The 21,301-nt window shown below is 38.2% G+C and overlaps 1 protein-coding gene across 2 annotated transcripts in view; it reads right to left on the bottom strand.

Moving 5' to 3' along the window:
* The window catches only part of CNTN1 (contactin 1), a 260,047-nt gene that overhangs the window by 15,322 nt on the left and 223,424 nt on the right, over window positions 1-21,301 (bottom strand). For both annotated transcript variants that reach the window (XM_074563570.1, XM_074563654.1), the window contains 5 exons: window positions 17,181-17,415; window positions 13,387-13,490; window positions 7,012-7,198; window positions 5,365-5,477; window positions 4,095-4,251 (listed from right to left, as the gene is read on the bottom strand). In XM_074563570.1, the coding sequence (XP_074419671.1) occupies window positions 4,095-4,251; window positions 5,365-5,477; window positions 7,012-7,198; window positions 13,387-13,490; window positions 17,181-17,415 (796 nt within the window). The remainder of the gene's footprint in view (window positions 1-4,094; window positions 4,252-5,364; window positions 5,478-7,011; window positions 7,199-13,386; window positions 13,491-17,180; window positions 17,416-21,301) is intronic.

Genomic DNA, 21,301 nt, shown 5'->3' with positions numbered 1-21,301 from the left:
TGCAATAAATATTAATGTCCCCTTTAAATAATAATTTAAAAAGAAATTAAAATATAAAATAATTAAAATGTTTGTGAGTTAGTATGGGCAAAAATTTTGCATTTTCCTTTGAAAAAGCTATGCTTCAAAGTAAATACTTTTTCAGGATCCTAAAACATGCCTCTGGCAAATGGAATTCATATGTGTATATATATGTGTGCAGTGAGCAGAGAGAAGCTGTAATTTTGTTCTCTTGCTATAAGCATATACAGTACATAAATTATTCTTTGTCCATGTCACTATTTAAACTGAGACATTAACCTGATTTTGTATTTGAGGGTGAAGGTGCGTGGTATCTTCATTTTTTCACCATATTTTCCCAAATGAGAAGTTACCCTCCCCTCTCTCCCACCCTGGATGAAATTTTAAAATTTGAGAGCATGATTTGATTTTCCCTTACTCTGTCATAAATAAATTGCACTGAGGCCACAAGCGAAGTGAGAAAAGAACGAAGCACCATATGGTTTTAGTTCCTACTGATTGCAAGATTGCTTTGATTACATTAATATTAGCATTATGACAAAGCACTGCAAGCCAAAAAGCATGCAAGAGGCAAAAAAAAATATCTCAGATTTAATATATTTCAAAGAAAACAGATAAGCCTATTATTAGCCACTGAAACTGACTCCTTTGGTTAAACAAGTAGTTCCAACCTTCAACTGGTTGTGGTATCTCAGGAATGAATTTTAAATGGTGTAGCTCATTAATTTACTATAGTGGGCTTGAAAAATATCCCCAAACCCCTAACTGTACAGCAGGCACTGGTTAATAAAATACAACAGTTCATGACTGTATTTTACATTGATTATAGCAATATGCTGAAATGCAGCTCACCATATATACAGTGAGTAATTTTATGATAAGCACTTATATTTCAAGATGTTCACTACAAAGAAATGCATGTTAGATAGCTGTGTTTGGTAAACTTCCTTTAGATATTCTCAACTAAAACACTGTATCCCATAGGAAGCTGACTGCTTACATGAGAGCAAAGCTGTTGCAGGACGTTTGCCTCCCTCTTCAGCATGTGCCTGGGTTTTCTCTGAGAAGGAGCAGGATGAGGAAAACATAAAAGATATTTTCTCCCTTAGACAAGGGGTTGAGCTAGAAATAACATATATTTCTAGTTTCTTTTACATTTGACTTTCAAACGTAACTTTTACTAGTTAAAATGTGCTGTATTTTTAATACCTAAGTTACAACCTCAGGGCCAGTTAAGGTTCCTGAACTAGATGTTCTTGTACTTAAACCAAATTCAAACCTAATTCAGCAAGTGCTAAGAATTGCACAGACTACATCTACAACAGGCTGCCAAGACAGTAGCCTAGCATAGCAACAGCAGCTACACAAATCAAGGAAATGCTTTTGGTTCGCAAAAGGGTGCAATTCATATGCCTGAAATATAGGCCAAGAGGTATCTCCTGGTGTCCTGTCTGGCCTCCAGTTGCTGATCCAGAAGACTTCAGGTCCCCTGTAGTCATGCCATGTCACGCCATGCAGTCCCCATGTCACGCCTGCCAGTGTTGTGTGGATGTCCCTGGTAATCTGGGGCATCTCAAACCCTACAGGCTTTGTTTAAGCTTTGGAATTAGAGCCTAGATGACAACTGATTATAATGGCAGCTTAGACACCTACCTCAGGTATTTATGTAGGCTACTCTGGATTTGAGACCCAATGAACAACAGGAAAACAACAATCTGGAAGACACACAGGTTTTCCAGACATTCTGCTCTCTTTGGTGCAGCCTTCCAGTTTGCTTAAGATTTGGTCGTTCCTGGTCAGCATCCAGGCTATTTTGAATCCCTGCCCTAGTTGCTTAATTCTCCCCACTCACTTATGCAGGAAATTAATTTGGTTTGCAAACCCTGGAATCAGATGCCTAAAGGTCAAGTAAGGCAATGGTCCTCTCTGGATTTCATAAGATGCCTTATGTTTTGCCTTAGCTATTGGTTATATCTCTCTATAAATATGTAAGTTCCATTTTGGCCAGTTGACCACCAGAACAAATATTCCCATCAAACTAGATCTTCTCTGCAAGAGCCTGAGAAAAATCATCATTACTTAAAAGCTTCTCACTACTCTATCACCCTTTTTGGGCAATTATTCTAAACCCTGTTACACTACCGGAAAACTTCTTTAAGAATAAAAATTAGCAGGCATAATTTGCCATGTGTAGGTGTTAAAACTACACTTAATTCTGCTCTTTGGAAAATGCATGGTTTGAGCCCAGAAACAGCCTGAAATGCTTGCCCAATTCTCTGTATACCGTGTATTCCAAAGAGATTACCCCGTCTTTTGTCTCCTTTTTGATCTTTCCTAAACCGAGTCCAGGGAATGCTGCCTTTATCTAGGCCACAAAAAGCTTGGGGCAGGTCTTACTGGAAAGACTGATCAGTTTGGGCTCAACATTGTACTGACATGATGGTTCTGCTTCCAGTTTGGGAAGCAATATACCTGCTGCTACCTAAAAAGTCTTTGCACCACACTGATGGCAGATGGTAATATATGACTCAAAGTATGACACAAAGATCACCTAAGACATGTCCTAAAGACAGAAGTTGCTTCAACTTTTTTGCAACTCATAAAACATGTTAAAAGTGATTCCCCCAGAGTATGATAATATAATGCAACATATTACAACTTTTGTAGAGTGGTTGACTTGTTGCCCTACAACATTTTCACAGAAAATGGTACACACAATTAACAGAGTGTATGCTAAATGGGTTAAGAATTCAATCCCTAACAGATTTCAAAACACAACTATTGAAGAATGCTTATTGAGTTTCTAGAGTAATTCCACAGTGAACGGTAATAGACCAAACACAATCCAATCATTTTCATCAAAAACAGAAGTAAACAGCTAAGGAACTTTATACATGAACCAAAATGGTGAAGTAGTAGAGTGATGACGGCAACACATTCATACAGAAATCCAGGCAGCATGGGAATGTAAGGCATTCAAACCAACTGTGCTTCGTCATAGCCACACGCAAAATTATAAAATAAGGAAGAAAGAGACAGGCCACACAGATCAAGATTAGACACTGTATCCTGGAAAGCAACGATTCCAGGAAAGATTTTGAGCTGGTGTTGGACAAACACCATTTTATAGCCCAGTGCAAGGAAATAAATAGCTAACGAAAGCCTTTCATAAATAATGCTGGGAGCAGAAAGTGTAGGGAGGCGAGACTATCTCTGCAGACAGCAGAATTGAAACAGTGCATATAGCTATAGTGTCCATGGTCCTAAGGAATTCTCAGAAGTGGGAGAGGTGAAGAGAAGAGCTGTCAAAATCATTTAAGACCTGAAGAAAATGTTATCACGGAGAAATTCAAGGTGCTCAGTCTGTTTGGCATTTGATCAGTAACTTGACTGGTATACATTTCTTAAGTGGGAGAACATATCAGGCACAAAAAGACTCTTTAATGTACACAAAAGCTATAAAAGGAAGTGATGGCCAGTCCCCAAACCCAGATATATATAGATAAAAAATTAGGCAAAAAAAAAATGCGAACTGTGCAGATGATTAAACATGAGAACAAAGAATCCATAAAATTATGGATTCTCCACCTCCAGGTTCCATTTGATCAAGACTAGAATAGATGCTTCGTACAAACAAAAACGGTGATACCCATGAGTTCACACTAGGTGATATGAACTGTACATATTATTGAAAACCAGCAGATCGGAGGTTCACTCCTTTAGGAATGGGCAGCTTCTCTCACAGTCTGAGGCCCGCACCATGTAGTTATGCTTGTAGGTCACTACCAAAAGTGGTATAGCCTAACTGGGGGCACCAGCAGAAACAGTCTGATTTTTGGAAGATTGGCAGAGCTTCCAGGACTGATCCGGACTGCTGCTGAAGTGTCCTGCGTGCATTATGAGTCTTCAGCAAGACTTTAAGATAAACCCTAATTCTCAGTGCAGTCACTGTTGAAGAGCTGCCTCTCAAATTTCAGATGGTGTGCCCATCTCTGGATAGTGTACAAGAGGAAAATATTTAGTCCAAGATTTCCAAGGAGTGTGGGAAAGAAGAAAGGAAGTTATCTGCTCACCTGAAATTTTTATTTGAGCTACTTCTCCATCTCCTCCTTCACTGTGTGCTCGGACCTCAACAACATATTCACCGTCACTGGGGACTGGGACCTCTATTGTGTGCTTTCCAGTTGAAAACAACTTGCCTTCATGTTGTCCATCTGGTCTATACAGTACCTAGGAAAGTCACAGTAAGTATAGTTATTGAAATGCTACATTTCCATGAAAACAGTTACACATGTACAGTGTGTCAAGGAAAACATATTAGGTTTTTATTTATATATGAAGCCTATATTTACAAAAAACTTAGTGGCTGATACTACTTTTTCCACTTTTACATAGGGTGAATCTAGATGGGATGTTCCCTCATCGTTTTCTCTGTTATAAAATCAGCCCTTACTTTCAAAATGAGTAATTAAACGATGGAGGATAATAACGCAGTGTGGCAAAGAGCATCAAATAAAAAACTCAGAACTCAGCTGGGTCTTCTGACATAAAATTTATTACTCTTTTCATAAATTAAACAATCATTAATTTTATTATTAACTGTCAGTGCTTTTAAACTATTGCAAATTTGATGGTATATGTCTTGTGGGACATTTAGAAAAGAGCTCCACTCTTTCTGGAATCATCTCTGTGAAACATTGTCAGCAATTCCCAGGAAGCAGTTCAACTCCTCAAGCAAAATTTGTACATGTAGAACATAACACTAATTTTCTTGCTGCCAAGCAAGCAGCAAAGTTAAACAAGAATTAATTTTTGAAGCTTTCTATACACCCTATAGTTAGTATATACACTTGCTCTAGTTATACAGTAATTGCATCTAACGAGGTTAAGTGTCCCTTCCCTTCCTCTACCTTCCCAGACTTTAAAGAACTCGTGTTCCAGGAACTGCAGCTCCCATGGAGATGAGAAAGGAAGCTGGAACAATGCATTCTGGTATAAGGAAAAACTATCAAAGTGTTAAATTTTGAAGCGTTATTTTTAAGCAGTAGACAATAAATGTAATCATATGGGAAATCAGGTTGCTGCAGTCACTGGTCTAAACTTTTCCATAAAACAGTTTACCACCCAAATGATTTTCAGTGTCCCAGTGTTTTCTCATCATATTGACTAAGGCCACTGGCTTTGCACTAAGCCTGCTGAATGTCTGTGGTCTCCGAGCATTATAGCGTCATCTTTAGCATGTAACTATGTTTAAGTCTGATTAGGTACCAAAATTCAACACTGTCTATAAAATGCACCTCATGTAGCATACATAAAGATAAAAAATATTTTCATAGCTCATACTTTGTATCCTTCAACTGCAGACTCATTTGACTTTGCCTGCACGTGATCCCAGGTGATGATGTACCTTGAACCAGATCTTACAGAACTGATAATTCTTGGACGTTGGCTTGGAGCTGAAAAGCAACATACATATAGTGTGCAAATGAATGACATTTCATAAAAATTCAGTGACATTTTTATTAAGACATGTAAAAAGGGAAATTAGGCTGATCTTTATATGATTAAAGGATAGTCTTCTTGCTGGAATGAACTGCTACAGCTCCAGCCAGGGAATTTTGGATGGCTTGTGCAGTGGCTGCTTTGTGGCTTTGCCTTTCTGCGTTGCCAGAATGGAAGTGGCCAACATTACCCTTCACTATGTTGCTGACCATGTGGGTTTGCTGGCATGCAGCTATGTTCAGAACCTCCCAGAAATGTGGCTTAAGTCATATTTATTCATTGAGATTAAATATTTAATTAACCATTTAAAGGCATTTCTACAGCATTTAACTCAGTAGAAATCAGAGTACCCCACTGCAGATACCACTAATTATATTTCACCCAATAAGCTTATAAAATGGAGTTCTTATTCAGCGCAAATGAACCCTGTAGGTGCAAGTTGTACAATACACTATTTACTGACAGAAATCCTCAAATTAGTTGTACATACTTTTAGCCCATGTAAGTATGTTTTAAAGACACAAGATGTGTTCTTACTTGAACATTGCTTAGCATTTGTTAGTGCTAGGTATCATCATTAAGACAGGAGCTATATCCAGAAACCTATTATATATCCAGAAACCTATTGTGGCATGTAGATTAAAGGGTGTGATTCAGGTCACACACTCTTCAAGGCTGCCTGATCCTGGCTCCCTCTACTATTAATGCAAATGGCAATTGGTCACATTTTAACCATCAGAATGCAATCTTTTTCATTATTGACTAAACAGAAAGACAGGGTATAGCTGACTAAGTAATAGCTGGTTTGAATTGTTCATCATTTGGAATATCATGTCCAGCTCTGTGCACCCCAGTAATAGAAAGACACTGGTAATATGGAGTGTGTACAGCAGAGGGCCAACGACCTGGTGGGGAGCCAGAGCACTTGCCCTGTGAAGGGAGGGTGACGCAGCTGGGCTTGTTCACCGTAGAGAAGAGACTGCTTTGGAGGGGCTGAAGAGCCATCTGTCTGTTTTTACAGGGAGGTTATCAAGAAGATGGACCCAGTCTCTTCAAAGTGGTATGGCAGGAGAACAAGTGACAAAAGGCACAAATTTCATTAAAAGAGGCTCAGGCTAGAAGCTCAGAAAAAGTCAGGCAGTGGAACAGGTTTCCCAGAGAGGCTGTGCAGTGTCTGTCCCTGGAGGTTTTCAAGATCTAGCCAGATAAAGCCCTGAGCAACCTGGTCTGAGCTTGTAGCTGACCATCCTGTGAGCCTATAATCTTATTCTCCTTACTGTCTTTTGTAAGATATCCACACTGTAGATGGCAACGAAAGAGAGGAAGGAAAGCCTTAACAAAAATTTTCAGACAAGGAACCGATACCATATAGAGGGAGAACACTGGGTATATGCATGAAAAAGCAAGTTTGAAAACTTGATGGACGTGATGCAACATGAAATAATGAAGTACATGACATTACACTTAATGTAACACTCATTTACTTACGTGCTTTCCTGGTAATAATATCAATGGTTCTACTGGGAGGCCCATAGCCTGCACTATTGAAGGCAGAAACATCTACATGGTAACGAGTATTAGGCTTCAGGTTTTCCAGTTTGGTTGAATATTCTTGATTGCTCACTTGTACCCGCTGTGCAGCTGCTTCTTTATCATGAGCAGCCCAGTAACGAATCTGTAAGCAAGCAAATTAAAGGATTAAATTTAACATATTTAGTCATAAAGAAATTTTATCAGAAATGATATATGCTGGGTATTTCTATACTACATACTCTGGGTAACAAGTGAGCTAAAATAAATCTAACAGCAATAGCATGGAATTCCTTCAACAGGCTGTGAATTTAACCAAGTTGTATATAGACATAAAGAAATAGAAAAAAAATCAGATTTTATTACGAAAGCTTTCCTCACGGTGGTTTAACTTGTTCTCAGCTAAGTCATTAGAAGTCTGGGAGACGGATAATGCCTTCTATTTTCTTCTTGCTGTTTTGTTTGAGCATTTTACTCTCAACTTTAATATTGTTTTCTGACACTACAGTGTAGACTAAACTCTGCTAATGCTTTCACAATATTTTGTTTAAAATGCATTATAAATTTAATCCTTTGGTACTTCTATCTAGGGAATGAGAAGTATTCACTCATATTATCTGTATGCACAGCTATGTGTACCTAACCATTTTCTAAAGTTCTTTGGCTAAATTCAATCAGACTTCATAACACAACAAGACATTTGTCAAAGTAGATGAGAAAGAACCTGAAAATGCTTGAACTATGTGAAAAGCATAACTGCAAGCTTGTAAGATCTTAAAATCCAAATTCAATTATCTGCACATAGAACTTCTGTGAGGTTGTTTTTCCCAAGAAATTGTTCCATTCTACTTTAATTCATTACGCATTACAAAGCACCAGTTTAAAAGAGAGTCATTCCTATGGAGTGATGCCATTCCATAGAGTCTGTCCCATACACGGGGTCCTATTCTGCATGGCCTTGTGAGATGCAAATGAGAGCAAAACACTGTCAGTCTCTGGGTTTTGTCTGGTTTATAACCATTTGCATAAAACTAAATTACCGCACTAACCTGAAAGAGTGGAAAGCCATGCCCATTACATTTTGGTTTCGAGTCGTTTTACTCTCAGCATTTCTGCTTGGCTTCTGCCTGCCTTCATAACGATTTTTGGGTATGCTACATGAGGACTTCTTAAATCTTTTTAGGAAGAGCTCAGTGTTGTTGTTAATTTCAGGCTCTAGGAAAAATCTTGTTTTGTAAGATTTGACTAGTGACATCAGGTATCCTGTTATTTTATCTTTTAAATAGCAACCGCTTTAATCTTCTGTTCTGCTGACATTAGTTTTCCTTGGAAACTTCATTTAAGGAACAGGTTAGAAGAGTATATAGTTTGTCATGGTGTTAGTATCACAAATTATGGGCGCAACCCTTGGCTGGCAGCTTGTCAAGGCCTTATTTTCTCCTGGTCATGTTTATATTAAAATGCTTAATAAGAACATTCGTTTTACCTCAGACCATCTACTGTGGATGAATGAAGAGAGGTGCAGCAGAGCACTTCTCTTCACCTACTTCAAATGTCTTTGGACATTGTAACAGTCACTTCACAGAGGTTACTCTCATTTAAATAGTAAAGTCTCTCATCAGAGTTTGTAGCCTCAGTCTTGCCCACCAGTTTTAGAGGTTACTCATGCTCTAGTTATTATAAATGTGACAATATCATAGTGACTTTTCTCACTCGTTCCTGGTGTAGAGGCCAAACTGGCTTCCATTTTTAAATACAGTATGCATACCTGCCTTTCAGCAGGCATGAATGGGTAATTTTTTAGTAATAGAAATACATGTCCTGCCCAGTGTTTTGTAAGTTTAATCCACTAGCATCCTAAACATCAGTTTACTGTAATTTAGGCACTCACACTCATGAAATTCCCCCTTATGAAGGTGGCTATTTTACTGAGTCAACAGCCTTTGCCCCAAAATGAGTGAGGAATGTGCACCCAATCCATCCTGCAGGCTTCTCCAGCAGGGTGGTAACATCCACTTGATGGTTTAAAACTGGTTTGGATCTGAAACTGTCACAGCCATGTCAGCTGAAGGTCTGACTATGATCTTTGAGTCAGATTTTTTTTTTATATGATTATAATTAACAAACTGTTGTAGATGAGCTGCTGTGGTCGAATGCAACCAGCTGTATACCATAAGCTGTTAACTATAAGCGGCTGACTCAACTGTGAGAGGGTGTGTGCTTCAGAAGCTGGAGGACGTCATGTCGATCTCTGTCCCTAAGTTCAAACAAGTTTCTAGCCTGCAGCAAAGGGATGTCTGAAAAGTTCTAGGTGGCCAAAAGTCTACTAGCCTTTGGTCCTACGACAGGATCAATGGTAGCTTTGTTATTGATATTAACTGGCCATTGAAGACTAATTAATTCATTTTTAGTATGTTCTATTATGTTAATTAACTACCTGCTTTACATAAAGATGGCAAACACACTTCATGGGAAGCTTTTGTTAATCATGGGGCATATGCTAGAAGCCTTTGAATACCTCTGACTTGCAAAACTTTCTACAGCCCTGCTGTTCATTTGCACTACAGTGATGCTAAGGGCGTAATATAACAATATACAGCATCAAAGAAGACAAGTGAGAACAATGCATGAAAATGTAAATTACTTCACTGAGAGCATATTACATTTCGGGCAGAAGTAATAAAATGTAAAAATTAAATTAAATTTAAAACCCAAATACTATTGTTCTTGGCTGCAATGTTGTGGACTTAACTACTCCTATAGTGTGTGAGCTGTGTGTCACATTCAGAATGTTCTTCTTTACCTCTTCATTAAATATACAGTCATATCGTCATATTTGGATCATTGTAACTACTCTAGGAAAAGAAAAAAATTGAAATGACTCCCTTGAGAGCTAAGAAAAAGTACTGTCTTCTTTACGCTATTCCTACATTTCTCTTCTCACTCATTGTTAAAATATTTTAAAAGTCTCTTGAAATAACTTGGAAATTTCTTTCACTTCCTTGCCTCTGTGGAAGTGATATCTAGAATTAAGTGCCCCATTGCTTCAAGAAGTCACATTTTCTCACTTTGCTCTGTAGCCCCTCTCTCTTTTTATTAAAGAGCTTGGATAATAATCCTGGACACTCTGCTTTTTCCTGGTGCTCTGCATTTACCTTGGTAGGGTAACCCATAGGTAACAAGTCCCCAGAGGACACAGGAGCATATTTCACCTCAGCTCTACAGTTTATTGTGGGAGATAAGTCAACAGTGGTCTGTGGGAAGGGAACGCCTTTGAAATCATGAATTAGTGCAGCCCTCCACGCTGAAATCAGGGAAAAACACTCTCTTTTGTGGTCCTCTCCTCTATTCAAATTTTAATATACTGAAATACTCCAGAAATTGTTTCTGTAAGTGTCACGAAACAACAGCTCTCATATTCATGAATGTTTTACATAGCAGAGACATAAAAGAGATACTTTATTCATATTAATAAAGAATGCTAATAGCATATTTCAGTAAACAAGGGACAATGGTGGTGAGCAGTGGTAAATTTGTTTAATAAAATAAAAATATATCTATTGCATAGAAGCAGCAAGAAATACAGATAGTGTCTTTGGTATTGCATGCACTGAAGAGCTGTGGCTTTTAGGAGGCTATTGCAAGAACTCATAAATCTTAAATTCTCTATATGGATGGAGATAGTTTTCATACTTTATCTCTTCTTTAAGTGTGAGCTGAGGATACTCCTCTGTAATGGCAAAATGTATCAGCTCACACTCATCACCATAAGGGCAGTCATCCTGACAGTATGCATTAGTGTCAAGAAAATCTGACTCCTCCAGGTGTGAAAAGCATTGTGTCACAGGTGAAATACCTTTGCTCAGGGTACTCCCACCTCTTAAACTCCAGCATTTAAAAGGTCAGTTATGCAATAATTGGTAATTATTGGTAATAAAGAGCAAAATGAAACTGAGGTGGTGTTCTGGTGAATGAGGGATTTTGCTAATTTGTGTTACAGCTGAGTAGTAATTAAAAAATAAATATTGGACTATTTCTTGATGCCTATAGAGATAGAGCCTTCCAGACGTATTCACAGGAATTTTATCATGTAGTTTGAGTGCTTCTTCCCCCACAACTTCACACAAGCTATCTACAGCTTTGACTTTCCCGAAGAGCCCCCTCTATTTTTGCCCTGTCCCATCGCTCCTTCAGGAGTGATGGGAGATGTGATCCTCAGGAGCACAGGACTTTCTTTTTGTCCTCAGTGCAGAAGCACAGGTTTGCCCTTTGCTGCTTTCCCCACTACTAGAATGAAGCTGGTGATTGCTCTAGAGAAAAAGATCTCAGAATTAACACCTTACTGAGCTCCGTGGGGCAGTAATTCACATGCCTATTAGTCTGTTTATTGTGTAGCCAGACGGCAACTTTTTTCCATAGTCCTGATAACTAGAAGGTTACTTCAGAAAAAGAGAAGAAAAAAAAAGAAAGAGAAGAAATTCATTCTAATGCTACTGCTCACTTTACATATTCAAGCCACCCAGTTCATACTGGATTTGTGGAAGTGTAGTACTTCTCTAGGAATGAGTGGACAAAGTTACGCTCCAGCTATTAAAATAAGCCATCACCTCTATATTCTGTCTAACAGAGCTCTCCACCCATTCCCAGGGTATCCCACCTTTCTTCAGAACAGCACTTATTCTGTTTTCAGCCCAACCAAAGATCCTCCACACTTTCCCTGCCCCCCGCCTTTTTTCTACTGCCTGTCCTGTGCATCCTGTTCTTTCCTGCTGAATCCTCTCCCCTCCCTTCTTTCCTTTATTTCCCCTGACAGCAATTCAGATAGCTTCATGTAAAATAAAGTAAAATTTTAAAAAAGGACCAAAAGTGGGTTGCCTATGGGAATATTCTCCCACCATGTTCTTCCCTGTTCATCCTCACCCCTCCAGGCTTCCTCCCCCTTCCCCACCACAACTTTCACCATCCATTGCCATTCTCTATTACTACTGCAATCCCAACCTTTCCAGTGCTCTCCTTGTTGCTGCTCTCTCCACACCCCGACAAGTTCCCCAGTGTCTGCCTGTGCTGGTTATTCAGGGTGCACAGGCTTCGTGCACGGTTTCTGCGCTGACTGTCCAGCTCGGGAGTGCAACACTCCTCCATGGCTGGCTGGGTCGAGCACGCCACCCGGCTCTCAGTTCCGACCATGAACTTGTCTATTCTAGTTGCACAATCCCTATGAAACGCCAGACCAGTGGGATGATTTAGTAAATTAGGAGTTACTGTTGGTGTCAGTGTGTTAATTCCAAATCCCAGCATCCTCTGCTTGTAATTTTAAAATTTGATGTGTGTACTGTGTAGAATCAAGCTTTGCATGGGACACTATGCTAGTTCTTATTGAGATCTTCGCTATGATCATGTTACAGTATCCCAAAAGTATTACCTAAATCTCATGGAAACAGAAACATAGATCAGGAAATATAGAAACAAGTCCTACTAATTAAAAGAACATTTATTCAAAGATTCTAGTCATAAAAATGCATTCTATGAGGTTAATCCACATTTGTACGTGCTCATTTTGGAACATAGAGGCTACCATCAAGCAGCCAACAACTTAAATCACAAATCAACTAACGAAGGCCCAAATCCCTATTTTGGCATGTAGCCAAAGTAAGCCGGCCGTACACTGCAGAGTTCATCGGCATCCACTCTGCATGGATGATGTTAAGACTTCCCTGCCGGAGTACTATGTGGCCATTTCTGGTTGCACCCCCCACCCTGTGGCTGTCGTCATCGTTGTACAAGGGCAAGAAAAATTTTTACTGGTAGTGACACTTAGTTTTGGAGCAGATGAACATACCTTTAAGCTCTTTTTCATGTGCAGAATAGAAACCATGAACAAAACATTATTGTCTTGCACAACAGCACTGTCTCTGTCACTTACTATAGGATTTGTGAGTTATATTAATAAATGCTGATAATTTAAATGGGCCATGTGTTATTTACAATGTCATATCCGTGTTGACAATTCCACCCAAAACTGAATTTCAATATGTTTTGAGAAGTTAGAGATAGGCGTTCAATTATGTAACATAAAGAGACAAGATTATTTTATGAAACAATGATGCCTTTTTTCAGTTCAATAATGAGCACATACAATGGTTGATATGTTTTAGTAATGAAGTACATAGCATCAAAAATAATCTGTTTCTCAGGATGTGAAATCTGTACAGCAAATGGCACCTACAGAGAAGTGAACCCTAAGAGTCAGAATGCTACAGCAGGAATTGCCCTTGAATTTAACTACTGAAATAAAATGAATACAAAGATATATAGTGTCACCTCTAAACTCACCTGATATCCTTCCACAGATTTATCAGAAACATGGTGCCAAGAAACAGACATTTCAGAAGATGACAAAACTTTGACGCTCACATCTGTAGGTATTTCAGTTGGAGCTGGAAGACGAAACACATGTTAAACATCCAATCTCATCCAGTGACATTGTTATACTCACTCACTCCTCTCACTTCACTATTTCTTATAATTTTCTTGGTAACAGGGGGCCAAGTGTGTTATTTTTAATCTGTTTTTACTTGAGTAAACTTTAAATTTGGTGATGATCTGTATGGGAAATGACTCTATAAAAACAAAGCATTGATTCTATTACTTGGCTCAGACTATGCATTTTTATGCTTCAACAGATTCCATGCTGAAATCTGTGTAAATTAAAAACAGGCTTTGATAAATAGAACGAAGCATCCAGTGATCTCTTACTAAATTGGACACCAGCTAACAGATTATGTACAGCAGATTTTTTAAGCTAGCTACACACAAATATTCATGTACAAGTCACTTAGTCATGATGATACCAAGTTTTTATGAGACCAGATATTAGATATAGAGCTGGCCAGTGGCACATATAAACTTGAACATGGGTGTGAAATAATCCAAGAGCACCCTTCTATTAGGTATACATCACAAAGTTGATTTCGTTTGTGTTCTTAGTTCTGGACACTGGCCAATGCAGAATACAGACCATTATAATGCAATATGCTTTTATTCAGGCCTTAGAATATTAAGTTCTAGTTTAATTGTAAGAGGCTGTTAACTTCATTGTCGCTTGCATTTTAAGTGAGGTAAGGAATTTAAAAAGGCTTAAACTTAGCAATGTCTATAAAAGATAAAGTTTTCCAAGCTAAGAACAGTTCCCTGTCGTGAATCTTTTGAAACAAGTTGCAACAGACAGACATGGCAGCCTGAGCTGAGGAAAGCTTTCATATACTTAATCTTCCAACTGGGCATCCAGTCAACTATGCATCAAAACAGCCACTGTTAAGAAAAAAATCAGTTACATCTCTCATGAAAAGTATCCTAGGCAACAAAATAATCTTATATGCAAAGTTACCTTTTGTAATTGTCTTTCAATGACTGTTAATAATGCAAATGTGTAATTAAAAAAATGATACATTATTGCAAAATTGTTTTCACAATGACAGGAATTTAGATAAGCAAGAGGCCTGTGCACTCATTACTACCAAATATTACTCACTACCAGCAATGGCAGGTATGACTAGTAGTTGTCAGATATAGAACTTGGCTAAAAACACATGGGAACACAGAAATTCCCCAGTCACTAAAGTGAATAAAGATGGCCACAATTATAACTAAACACACATAGATATATTACAAAATACACAACTTAGTTGAAACGCTGTCATGATATTTATGTCTGTATATGTGTACGTATATTTATACATATCCATATGGAATATTTTATGACCATATTGCTTTCAAATCTCACTAATAGCTTTGAGAAGTTGTGTTGTCTGATAGTTGTAATATCACATATCACTTGCTGATTCAGAGGTACAAAAGTACAGGTGGAATAGATGCGATCGTCGAATCTATTCCCAAATCACTGTCAGACTCTCCTCCACTGTATGTTCCATATTGAAAAGATTCAAGTGCCAACAATTTTGCTGATACAATACTCTAAACAATATTTCATCTGCTTATTTATGAGCTCCAAATAATTTATATCCCTATTTGGCATTTTTGTTCTATAAATATTTTGCAGTCTCTCCCAAGCCAGAAAGATGACATCAGCTGCTTTTCTCTCTCCAGCCTTCTAATTCAGTAAATCTACCAATAAAAGAAGCAATCACGTGGGCTTCACAATATGTTGTCTTCACTGAAGAAATAGTGATCATCACACAATTAGCTTCTAACCTCAACTATACAAAGTTAAGGCTGGGAGCCAGTAAGCATGCTGCAAGGTACTGAGGTGACTTTGTGCAAGGCCTGATGCCAGCAGAAAACTCTGCAGAATGTTCTTTGGATTAACTTTCATTACACCTACTGGAAAAATTCCTTCTAACCTGCCCTCCTGTTCCTGGATTTGATATGGTCAGTAGTCAGGATCATAGCTCCGCACAGGAGCTGTGAGCACTACTGGTAAGGTTTGGATCACCATGAATCTTATTGCTTTGAGGACTCTTGTGCTTGAAATCAAAGAAGAGAAGTAGGTTCACTGAGATTCTATTCCTTTTGTTGCCTGGACCTGGCATCATTTAAGCACAAGTGTTTCTACCAAATGTCTGGACTTTGTTAAAGTCTATGTTAGAACACCAGCAGCCACTGAAGTGACTTCTTTATCTGGAAGCTGGCACTACTGCACATTTGATTTTCTTCTGTTCTTCTTCTTTTTGGAGCTACTAGGCTCTGCCATGTCTCTGAACTTAGAGAGCTACACAAACACTCTGCCATCCCTGACGTGGTTAGTATAATCCCAACATAAACATGCAGGAGTTTATCAGTCAGCTGTCGATAATGTCTCTGAGAAAGGATGGATACTGAAATGTTATTTGGCAGATACGGCTTTTATTACACCACAGCTACTTACCAACTCATTAATACAAATGCAAAAACAACTGTTCTCTTGCTATAGCAGCTGTTGAAGATGATATCCTAAGGTACGCTTTTCTGAGAAAAAGGATTAGTATTAACCTTTTCAGAGAGCTAAGTGTCGCTAGCTTGAATCCTGAATTATCATAAGAAACAAAAGGACTATTTTATCTTTTCTCTGTGTGTGGGCGATTTGTGTGCAAAGTTCCCATTAGTGCTAATGGGAATCATGAACATAAATCTCCCATAAAGTACACAGAGTAAAGAACAGAGTCGGAAGTGTAAGAATGTGGCCTTGTTATCATATCCCTCGCCTTGGCTCTTTGGTCGGGAGCTGTTGACTTTGTGAAGGAAATTCTGCTCTATGAGAAGAAAAATATGAGCAATTCTTCTTTGGCTTTTCGGCAGAAATTAATAAACCTTATTTTTTTTTAAAACAGACTTGAGTCATTATGTTGCGATTAGGGTGTTGTATATATTTCTTCTGATTTAAGGTAAACCTTCTTCTAGTGCTTTCTCTCTCATGCTAAGTTTGGAAATGTCATTTAAACTTGAATCCTAAAGATCACAGCATGTGAAATAATTCCAGCAGAATTAAGAAAAAGATTTTAGTGAAATGTCAAGGACGTCTTCATTAAATTATTTACTTGATAGCTCTAACATTGAAACCAGAAAAAAGAATGTGGCAGTGATAATTTATATTAGTATCTAAACATGCCTGAAATATAAATAGATACAACTGAACTATCAGTTCTGGTAGTTCTGAACTATTCCTTCACAAGTTTTGGGCTAAATTCTAATACTGATCTACTCAAACAATAGGCTTTAGAGTGGTCTGTTAAGAAGAAAAAACCCATACATACGTCACAAAGATGCATTAAAATCACAGAGGCATTGCTAGATAATGTTGTAAATGTTTTAGGTAAAAAATGTGAAGACCGGAATTTATTTTTTTTTAAATTCCTAAATCTTTTAAGAAGCTGTGTGAAAATCTTGAATGCTTCCGTGTATTGCTCATTCAGACATCACGTACAGCCAAGTGCTCTGCATCACGTAGAAAATAGAGTCCAAAGTTATCTATTCAGAACAACTGCAAGTGTTCTGTGTGAGCAATGTATGCCCTCCTTGCTGAAGGTGTACATTGCTTTATTAATCAGTGTCTAGGCCAAGGTTCTCTTTACCGATGTTGGTGGTGCTGATCTGGGTCCTCAGTGTAAAACTTATCTGGAACCTTTACTCACCATCTTGTGCTGAATAAATGACAGCAGTGAGACTGAACGGTCCATCCCCTTTGTTGTTAAAAGCTTTCACTTTTACTTGGTACTGGGTTGAAGGTGGCATCGATTCATCCTTGTGGACATACCGGCCAATCTCAGGATTAGTAACTGTAACTCTTCTCCATTCTTTCTCACCAAATGGCTTGAAAGCCACTATATAACCAAAGTTATTGCCATAGTGGTATTCTCTTGACAAAGGCTAAAGAGGCAAAAGATAAGACATTACTTTTTGTAGCCAACTAAACAAATGGATCTCTAATTAAATATAAATAATACAGAAAGCATTGATATGTGCATTGCAAAAACACTGAACTAAAGTTCCATTTTCTCTTGGCTTGCTTCTATGGTTTGCCCCCACCTCCTTTAAAAATACACCGTCTTCCTTTAACAATACACCATCTTCATTATGCAAATCTGCAGTAGTAGCATATCTGCTACTAAAACATTTTAAGATCTTGTTCCTCATCCAAACTCAGTGCAAGACACATCACGTTATGTCCTACAGAAAGAAACGAAGAATGACTGTGTACTAAAACTGCTGTCAGCCGTAGCTACTAAAAAAGGTTTTCTTAAGGAGTAAGTGATAGTGGATATGTAACACAGACACATTATGCAAGTATACGGATCCATGTGCATGTGTGGAGATAGATATTCTTGTGAAGCACAGAGAGAGAAGACAAAATTTATGTGGCTGGCCTAAATTACATTAATTTACCTAAACTTGGTCACCTAGGCAACTTGCACCACTGACGAATACAGATGGACACATTCGAAGAAGGATTCATCCTACCACTTTTCACTGATGATGGAGCGGGTCCGGTTACTGATTTAGATTATCTACCTAGATTCTAACTGGTAAAAGTTCAAGTGAAATGACTCCCAATTTCAGCATGAGCATTAAAGGTACCTATCCAAGATATTTCTTAAAGCTGTAGCTGATTTTTTATATCTGGGAATACTGGAAAATATAAAATTATGGAAGACCATCTGCTATAATGAGTTTTGCTTCATTAACCAAAGCCCTACATTCAGTGATCCCTCCTCAGTCCATGGAGCCTTTACTACAACTATTAGACAGTGCACTCAGTGGGCCAAAATCATGTCATACATCAGTGCATCTGAAGGCTGACCAGAAGCATCCTTTGAAAATAAATCTCCTGCATTACCTTTTCCCATACTGTAAACCTCACAGAGATGAAATAGGTTGTCTTGAGGCAAAGGGCTTGGAGCAGTACAACAGAAACTAATTATTCTCCTTAGGTGTTTGCCCACCACTGTAGCACTTCAGCCAACATGTGTGGAGATATTCTGAGCAAGGATTTATGAAACTTAGATGTTAATAGTGGAACAAGACAAAAATCCCACCCTAGCTCACAAATTCTGATGTTCGTATTCCTTTGAAGCTAGAATGGAACTCCAAAGATTCTCTGAGAAAGAAAATCATGGTGAAAACTCACCAAGTGTTTGGAACACTAGAAACATTCACATTTTGACTTCAGAAACATAACACATGGATTAGAACATTAGTATACATAATACAACAAGAAAAAATTAAGGCAAACACAGATGTCAGAATTCAAGATTCGAAAAATGTCTGATAAGGACGTATGAACAATGATGGATCTTCTTTTCTTCATGACAAAACTTCCAAGAGAAATATACAGAATCAGATCGAAGGCTGGGACTTATGACTTTACTTGGCTTAAGCTTCACTGACCCCTGCCCCAGGTGTGCCAGCTATCAGATCTCATTGCATCCCATTTTCTCTGTTGGTGCCATAAAGTTTCACCGCTTGGCAACATCAGTGCTAAAGTCACAACAATAACATACAGCAATATTAAAAGCAGGCAGCCTTTATCTGGTTGAGGACAGAAAGCTGGTTATAAATGAAACTCCCTAGACACCAGTGCTTCAGCATGGGTTCATCACTGGATACAACTGAAAACCAGCTGTGGCAGTAAGGCCCAGAATCCAACAGGATTTACCATCTGCAGAGTTCAGTAACCAGTAGGCTTCCTCTTGCTTGCTGTTCTTTTTTCCCCATATTTAACTGCATCTCTAGCAGTGGCTCTGTTCAATCAAAAACTGGAAAGTGGCCTCAGCACACCATGACTAGGGGTAGGGCATCCTTCTAGAGCATGGACAATCTTCTGGACTGAGTGCAGGTCTCTACGTACATAACTTCTTTGGCTTTTCTGGGGAACACAGGTGAAATGCTGATATGTGTCAAATCTGAATTATAATGGAGCTTTAGACAGCGGAAAGATACCCATCTACCTACAACATGACTTCTGAGAACACATGAATGACTTAAGTTTAATTGGTGATTAAGATGACTGCCAACAGATAAAATTCAACAAACGTCTCATGCCCAAACCGAGCTGGATATCTGGTCTCTAGTTACGATGCTAATCACAACCCACCAGGTGAAGACTATAACTACAAAACAGCTATGAAAAAAACCAACCAGATAATCTGTTTTATGTGCTTAATTTTTTGTGTGTCAGGCATATTCTGAATGTACCTATTGGATGAGGTATAACTCATGTCTTATCTTCTTTTCTACCTCAGGTTTGACTGGGCATCAGACGAAAATTGGACACATAGTTTCCCAGAACAGCTAACGTGCCTTCATATACCTAAGTGTAGATTCATGGGCAACCTTGCAATTCAAAAAGTAGAAGATTTCACAGATTAGGTCACCTTCGATAGCTCATCTTCTGTCATTGTATGAAGCTGCTTAAAATAAATCAGAATACTATCTCATATGCCAAAGTAAGCAGCTCGTATGCAGCCCTAGTCTCAGAATGTTTTTCAGCCAGAGCAAACTTTAGAAAGCCAGGATTGGCACTTAAACATTATATTCTGGAAGGTCTTAAATAAAATGTTGAAAGCAGCTTGCCCTCCAATGGCTGCACATAATAAGTAGGTCTAAGTAGCTGAATAGTTGGTAGCATCCACTAAAAACTTTGAAAAACAAAACAGAAGAGGGAAAGACAAATGGGGAAAATGAGGAAGAACAGGCATGCCACTCCTAGCTCTCTCTCTCTCAGTTCTTCTTTCAAAACAAGACTCAGAAGAGCTTTGATTGCATCTCTGGCTGTCTCATTCAACCTGGGCTTATGAATCATAGCAAAAGCTGAAAGGGGGTTGGCAGCAACATGTGAGCCTGCCATACATTTTGTTCTTCTCTTCTTAATTAAGGACTATTTTGAGTACCATATGCAAATGCCAGCACATTTGGGTGAATCAATATACACCTTTATCTCAGCCTTACAGATAGATATATTGTTGTCTGTCAGACAGGCTCCATAAATCTAATACCTCTATTCAAAAACACTTGCTAGACATAGTATGAAAGATTCTTGGGAAGTAAATATTTGAAGCCATGTTTAATTTGTCTGACTAAATGAGCTACTCATTACAGGACAGATGTAAAAAGCATGACACTAGCTAAGAGAAATAACTGGAATATAAATCTACTTGGGTGTATAGGAAAGACTGAAATTATCTTGTACTTCAGATCTTGCATTAGTCACTATTCTCCTGGTTATAATTTTCTTTTTTTTAGTTTGTTCACAGCCAAGTTTTCACTGTATTGAAAATGCCACAAGTATGGGTCTTTACATGCAATGCAAGAAGCAGCTCTATACTTTCTTAGAGTTTTTATAAGGCAGTACTTGTGAAGAAATAATAAAATAATCTAGGTCCACTGCATGTGTTCTTATTTGACTTTTGCTCTTCAAAAATAAATAAAGTTCAGAATCAAACCAATTAGGATACATCTACTTCCTAACCTATTGTGACTGGAACTAAGAAATACCTTTTCAATATATTTTAACAGAAGTGTGGATATTCCTTTTTTAGAAACTTAGAAAATTTTTCTTCAGGCAAATTAATTGCTAAAATACTTAGAAAGACTGAATAAATATTTTGAACTGAATTAAAAAAACAAACAAACAAAAAACAAACAAAAACCCCAAGAAAGCCCAAATCTGTTAGCCCAAAAATATGGCTGACTATTTCTGTGTAGTACTTGAGAATTTTTTCAAAAAGGTATGATCAAGCCTAAGTAAGAAAAGAAG

Source organism: Larus michahellis, chromosome 1 (assembly GCF_964199755.1).
Source record: "Larus michahellis chromosome 1, bLarMic1.1, whole genome shotgun sequence".
NCBI classification, from domain to species: Eukaryota; Metazoa; Chordata; class Aves; order Charadriiformes; family Laridae; genus Larus; species Larus michahellis.
Note: the sequence above shows the minus strand (reverse complement) of the source record. Positions and strands in the feature narration are given on the sequence as shown.